The sequence below is a fragment of the Microtus oregoni genome, unplaced genomic scaffold (genome assembly GCF_018167655.1).
Source record: "Microtus oregoni isolate MIOR12 unplaced genomic scaffold, Mior012 000033F_ref0000390, whole genome shotgun sequence".
Taxonomy (NCBI): domain Eukaryota; kingdom Metazoa; phylum Chordata; class Mammalia; order Rodentia; family Cricetidae; genus Microtus; species Microtus oregoni.
In genome coordinates this window covers 26,671,295-26,678,739 of record NW_024543092.1, presented here as the reverse complement: position 1 = coordinate 26,678,739, position 7,445 = coordinate 26,671,295, and the positions used below count along the sequence as shown (strand labels likewise).

General features: G+C 34.6%; 1 protein-coding gene across 1 annotated transcript; it reads right to left on the bottom strand.

The window, feature by feature from the left end:
• Positions 1–4,798: 4,798 nt before the first annotated feature.
• LOC121466337 (olfactory receptor 9G4-like) lies at positions 4,799–5,737 on the bottom strand. Its single transcript, XM_041680001.1, has one exon. The coding sequence runs from the start codon at positions 5,735–5,737 to the stop codon at positions 4,799–4,801; it is 939 nt and encodes a 312-aa protein (XP_041535935.1).
• Between the last annotated feature and the right edge of the window lie 1,708 nt (positions 5,738–7,445).

Here is a 7,445-nt window from a genome sequence, read left to right as displayed (position 1 = left end):
ATCAAGATCATTCACTTACGAGAAGCACAGAGAATGTGAAATGTACTTATGTGAATGTTGGTAAATGTGCTGCTGATCTCACCCTTAAATAGGTAAAAGTTTTTCCACCATTCCTGCATGACACTTCAGGAGACCTACTTTAGAAAGAAGGTTAATGTATGTACGTACAAACACTTACTATAAAATATGCAGGCTTGTGTTGTTGCCACATTATCTTAGATTACAAATAAAACACAAAGCTTATAATTCATTGTCTAGCTTTGAAGAGTGACAGCTCACCACTGTAGTAGAAAATCTGGTTTGTGAGTATATAGAGACCAGTATGTATACAATTATTAGCTCTTAATGAGATCAATGTATTTAATTCATTTCATTATTTTCCTATGGCTAGAAACAAGTGTTTCTAATATATTCCTTTACTTAACAATATGAGTGAAACTAGAAAATATGCCATTCAAGAAGCAAATGACTGGTTCCCAAACTAAAACTATGATAGCAAATGAATTCTTAAAACTATCTTTATCAGAAACACATCCCCCTGCTCTCTGCTTTGAAACCAGGGTCTCTCAATGCACCATGTACAGAGAGTGGATTCTAATAATTTGAGAGAAAAGTAAGTTTCCTTCTGTAAATACAGATAATAAAATATTAAGATACCATAAGCATGACTGATCAAAGTGTGTGCTCATTTTCATTCTGTATGGAAAGGAACCCTTGGCTCCAGTATAATCTATAAATTATAGTAAATCTAAGAAAATAGAAAGGTGAGTATAGCCAAATTGTGATTGAGTTCATAGGATTGACATTTTAGAACACATCCAAGGCTATGGCAATTTCCTTCATGCTTTATGTGAAGGGTTATAACCTCGAAGTATTCAGAGGAATATTCTACATGTATTTAAAATTTCAGTATAAACTCTTCATGGAATTTGTTGAAGTGGAAAAGTTTGCAGTTCGTAACATAACTGAATTTCATAGTGTATCGTCAGATATGCACGTTTTAATAAATTAAGTATTTGAATTTTTAGAATTTACTTTTTCCTTTGGATTCCATAGGAACATTTTCATGGAGGTCTATAAATGGTTGTGACAACATTTTTTAAAAAATCATTTACTTTATTTCTTGAGATTATAATATACTTACATCATATCTTCAAATGTTCTTTACCCTCCATCTCATCCCAGGCAACTCTCTTGCTCTCTTTCGAATGTGTGGTCCCTTTTTCATTAATATTAACATGAATGCATATTAATATGTATTTGTAAATACTTAAATACAACTTGTTACTCTGTATACTTTGTGACTGTGTGTGTATATTTGCAAGGTTGACCATTTGATACTGGATAACTAATTGGTGTTGGTGTTCTTTTCCATTAAAAAGGCATTTCTCCTGCTCACAGCACACCTTAGTTACCTATAGTTCTTTGTGTAGAGTTAAGGTGTCATGAGCTTCACCTTTTTGACTTTGACATGCCTACTGTTATTGTCGTTGCTCAGTTCATGTTTTGTATGTACAACTTTGCAGGGTATGTTATTATTGGATTCATTCACAAAATGTTTTATACAGGGAACATTTTTAAAGGGTACATGACTTTAGAGTCACTATGTCATAAGTCTCCTGAACTTAAATATTCTACTAAAAAACTCAGTTGTTTGCTGTATTCATTTGTATTCTTCATAAAAATCAAGCAAGTATGATGTCTCTGTGGGGCACAGGCTCACATGAAGACTGGCACTATTTATCTTCCATGTTGCTGAGCAGGCTAGAAACCTAGAGCATTCCGTGCTCCACAGGAAGCTCCAAGCAGAAACTCTCACATTTACTGATCACTTGCGCTACTGGGAATTGACTCATTCTTTTCACTTGGCCTCACCTGAGTGGTGATCTCACTTAAAATTACCTTGCCAAGCACTCTTCTCTAAAATGTGCTTCAAATGATACTGGGTCAAACTATTTCATTGGTTTTTAAAAAGAGGCAGACAGTAAAAACCATAGACACTAAGCCTGGCACTCCCCATTCTTTCCTGGTGAATCTTAATATATTTATAGTGATATGCCTGGATCCTATAAACTTATAAAATGCACACACACAATCTCTCTGGGTGTTTCTCTGTCTCTCTCTCTCAAGGGTATATGATGTATGTTCTGTTCTATATTCTGCATTCTTAATAAAGTAATTTTGGAGAGATATATGCCTTTACCTATTTATTAGTTAATTACCTAACCCTCTACAAACATTTATGAATAAATACAATGCAGGGATTATGGTAGGCCTAAGATATTTATACAGTGAGCAAATCCAACAAAGGCTAAGTCATCTCGAGGCTTATGGTTTGGAAACTATTTAAGAAACATAAAATCACCAGTATATGAAATTTTGCAACATAGGATGTGTTAAAAGTACAAAAAAAAGTTTACTTTAAAAAGAAATCTAATGGGTTTTGAATTTTGATTTATTCAGTTGTTACAAAGTCAGATTCTCAAAGATCAGTTGATAATATCCAAATTTAAATGTGTTATCTTGACTTTCTCTGCCCATTTATTTAAAACCATGCAACAATTAAAAGATTAGTATTTCTAACTATGTTGTCAGAGAATAATATCCAAACTACATGATATTTGAAGTATCCAATAAAATAATTCCCCACCTATCAAGTTTGACTGCCATGGATCAGAGAAATAGAGTTGAGAGAGTTTCCTGGTTATCTTTGAATATTGTTTTTCTTTAATGTCTGAACTCATCCAAAGCCTAAGTACGATCTAGATCTTAAACCCACATTAAAATGAATCTGCTTTATGCTTTCTCCCCAGCCCTCCAAATTAAGTCCTCTTGCATTTACAAATCTGAGTCTCTATGAGAGATCAGGTGTGGTGGAAGCTGCTGTCACTGTACCCAGCACTCCCTGGCCTCTCATTCTTCCAATGCAGGGTAAGTTAGACAGTTTCATCATGCCAATAAAATTCCAGTATTCTTTTCAAACGATATTTCTTTGATTCTGGAGAACTTGCAAAGACTGTAGCAGCAAGCACAGGACCAGGTCTGCCCAGATCTGCTGCATATATACTACAGTTCAGTATTTTCCGGGACTCCTGAGTGTGTGAACGAGTGGGTCACAGATTCTTGTGCTTTCCCTTGGGATTTTTTTTGTTTGCCTTATCCAACTTTGATATGACGGTTTTGTTTTATTTTAGTATATTTAATTTTTGTTATGTTTTGTTGCTGTCTCTTAGAAGCCTGATCTTTTCTGACTGGATACAGAAAAAGAGTGAATCTGGATGGGAGCAACAGTAGGGAGGAACTGTAAGGAGTAACAGGAAGAGGATTTGTGATCAAGATATACTGTATATGTTATATATATGCAAATACATACAATATAAGAAAATCTATTTTCAATAAAAAGTAAATAAAAGTGAAACAATAGTTTTAAAGTTTTCATATTGTAATGCATTAAATAAGAAGGACATTACATAATCTGAATATAGTTTTGAAATTTGAATAAACGGAATTTTGCTTCAAAAAAAGGACATTCCTTGTGTCATTTGTAGTATAGTTATAGTCAGACTACAGTGTGAAGAGTACAGTACTGGGTCTAGCAGGTAGTAATATACATTTAAATAACAATCAGTATCTTTTCCAGGGAGTGATGTAATACTTTATTTCTAAAATATCAATTGAAAATTAACTGGATAAAATAATTAGGTCATTCTGACAACACCAATTTTCTTTTCAATAGTGAAATTCCAAACTTGAGTTTTAGGCTCTTTACTTGCATGTATAAGTGTTTAAATATTTCAATTACAGTCTTAAAAAGAATAACTAACATATCAACTGATCCCCTGGATTGTGACATTCATTTAACTGTGAGTTGACATAAAATACCTGGAAAAAGAAAACAACAATGGGGTCCAAAATAGAGCTGAATATTTGTTACCTTGTGTAAGCCTTTTCCATTTAGTTATAATATTTTAATTCAATGGAGCTTATATTGAAGTAAATCATAAATATTAGTACTTATACTCTTAGGTTAAAGTAAGAACCTCAAAATGATTTAATTTATATTATTTATTTTAAGATTTATTTTGCTTTTAATTATGGGAAGGATTTCTGGGCTTATGAATATATATGTGCTTGTTTACATGTGCTTATAGAAGGCAGAATAATCTGATGCCCCTGGAGCTTAAGTTACAGGCAGCTGTGAACCACCCATTGTAGGTACTTATCTGCAGGGACAATACATGCTCTAATGTCTGAGCTAATCTCTAGACCTTTATATTTATTTAACCCAAAATACCGCTAAGGAGCATTTGTATTAATATCCCAGTGCAAAAATGGAAGTTTTACACAAATGTCTTTTATGTGTTTAATTACATTTATGAGAAGAACTTTAAGAGACATGTCAATAAGAATACTAATTTATAAAACCTTGAACAAATTTCTAGCAACCTAGCCATTGTATCATTTCCATATTTGATACAATTCATGTACAAAACTACAAGGTCAAACTAAGAGAAAGCAATCAAATTCTATTTGATCTTTTCCCATGACCATCCTGACCTAAAAGAGGGGGTATGTTATTGTTTTAAAGTTAGTATTGCAAACCAACAAGAATATTACATTGAAAAACTCCTTGTTACATAGTTGGAATAGCTTAAGTTGCAAGAATGTATTAATCATAATTTAGGAGAAGGTCGCTAAGTTTTTCGTGGCTGTTAGGACATTGTTTTAGCTTTAGTTATGATAGAAATAGTACAAACATGTCTACAAGTCAGTTTTTAATCAGCCATAATTTGTAATTTCATGCTCGTTGTTGGATATGCTGTATCAATTTCTTAAAGGCTTCTTTAACATCTTTGTTTCTCAGACTATAGATGAAAGGGTTGAGTAATGGATTGATGATAGTGTAGAACATGGCAGCCACTTTGTCTCTCTCCAGGGAGTAGTTGGAACTAGGCCTTGAATACATGAAGAGCAAGGAGCCATAGAAGAGGGTGACGGAGACCAGGTGAGAGGCACAGGTGGAGAATGCCTTGCGTCTTCCTGAGGCTGAGCGGATCCTCAAGATAGCCAGGAGGATGTTGAAGTAAGAAATGAGGATGGCAAGAATGCTGGAGAGCACGGTGAAGCCCACCATACTAGAGAGAATTTTCACATAGACACGAGTGTCTGTGCAGGACATTTTTACCAATGGAAGCACATCACAGAAAAAGTGATCAATAATATTTTTACCACAGAAACTTAACCTGAATGTGTTGGCAGTATGGGCTATGGCATTCAAAAACCCTCCAACATAGGATCCAGCCACCAGCCCAATACAGAGAGAAGTTGACATGATACTTGAATAAAGCAATGGGCTACAAATTGCAGCATGGCGGTCATAGGCCATGGCTGCTAGCAGGTAGCACTCAGTATAGGCTGCTACACAGGAAAAGAAAAACTGAGCCCCACAGCCAGCCAAGGAGATACGCTTATCTTCGGAGATACAATTGACCAAGATTTTAGGTATATACACAGAATTATACCAGAAATCCAAAAAAGAGAGACCCCCTATGAAAAAGTACATGGGTGTATGTAGCCTGGAATCAATACGAATTAGGATAACCAAGGTCATATTTCCTGACAAGGTCATCACATAGATGGTTAGAAAAATTCCAAATAGAATCAACTGTAGATGGGGGTCTTCTGAGAAGCCCAGGAGGATGAATTCAGTAAGGATGGTGCGATTGTCCATCTCCATGTCGACAGAGGGGAAAGCCAGGGTAGAAAGGTGCAGCGGATACACAGTGTAGAAATAATCCCAATAAGATGATAAGAGAAATAAGCAATCACCAATCACTGGACCTTAATAACATGATGTGATAAAAAAAACATAGATTAGTGATGTAATCCATTAAGAGAAAGACATAAGCAATATATCCATCAAATCAACAAAGACTAGAGGTTTATAGCCATTCTCTCCTTTAAATAATTTCAAGACAGCAAAGAACAGTGGAGTTTCAGACAGTGACTGTGGAAGACTTTTGGAATTAAAGCTTTTAAATTAGAAATTTTCAAAGTTTCATGACTGTGGAAGACTCCTGGAGTTAGAGACTTTAAATTAGAAATTCTCAACGTCTCATTTCTGAACTACGTCATTTGGATCCAGTCCCTTATCAAAAAATAAGAAACAGAAAGCTCATGAACTTTTACAGCTTCCTGACAGGTTGTCAGCCTGCAGAAAGATGATAAATAAGAAAATACTCAATAACTGTATGTGGTAGTGAGCATATTAAAAGGAAGAGTTCAATAAAATGTGCTCACTCATTAAAGTGAAAAATTAAATACATGAATGTAATAAATGACACCTTTTGAATTTAATCAAAAAGCCAGACAACTGTTTAGCATATTATCCTAAATTTTATGCCTTGTGTACTGCTATAACCTAAGAGATTAGACACTTTCTATTAAAGTCAAAACATTCAATCATCTTCCCACAAGCTAATGTGAACATCTTATATGCCTGGCATGGCAATGATGCTTTTATGAACAGAAGTATATTGTAGAGTCTTCCAGGCTATCAGTACAAAGAAAAAACTTTATTTCTATGTTCCAGTTATGACTCTAGGTACTGTCTCTCACCATATTCATCCTTGCCCTAGTTTTACAAGGGGCATATTATAAAGTAATGTTACAAGCCTGTCCCACCACTTGACACAAGGGAACTTCAGATTAAGCAGGATGCCCACAGTGACCAGTGTGGTCTGTTGAGCATCTCAGTTCATAATATAACTCAAAAGCTCCTTGAGCAAAGGTTTCCAAACTCCTAGCAAAGGAAAAATTAGTTTTCTCCAATAGTGCCTCATTGGAAATACAAACCTCAGCTAAGGGAGGCTCCATGTCTAGCAGGAGATGGCCAGCATAAAACAAAATCAAGAGTACTTTTGGAGATTTTTTTCTTATAATGCTTTGTTTGGGCAATTTTTACCTTGTCTTTTGCATATCTGTTATTGTTTCAGATTCAGTGTTTTTGTGATGGCTATCTGTCTGTTGACATGTGTATATGTTTCTTGTGACATTATTTTTGGGGTATTTGTTTTCATTTCTCTTTTTGTCTGTTTGGTTTGTTTTATTCTGGAGTTTCTTGTTTTGGATTGGTTTTGGTTGTTTGTTGTATAAGGAAAGTGGTAAAGAATGTCTGGGATAGAATATATGAGGAGGTGGAAAGGAACTCAGAATAGATGGGGGAGGGGAAAAAAATTAAGAATATATGGTATGAAAAATTATTTTGAAGAAATAAAAAGCCAAATATGTTTCTCAAATGTTAAGCCCTTACCACTAATAGATGATAATGGCTATTGCTCTCTTCTCTTCCTCACTGAAACCATGCAAGAGCTGACTAACACTTGCTTCTTTAATTACTAAAAATTATTTAAAACTATTTATTTTAAAACCACTTATTTTCCCCT

Coding starts and splice junctions, on each gene's coding strand:
- LOC121466337 (XM_041680001.1), bottom strand. CDS start 5,737: ATGGAGATGGACAATCGCACCATCCTTACTGAATTCATCCTCCTGGGC.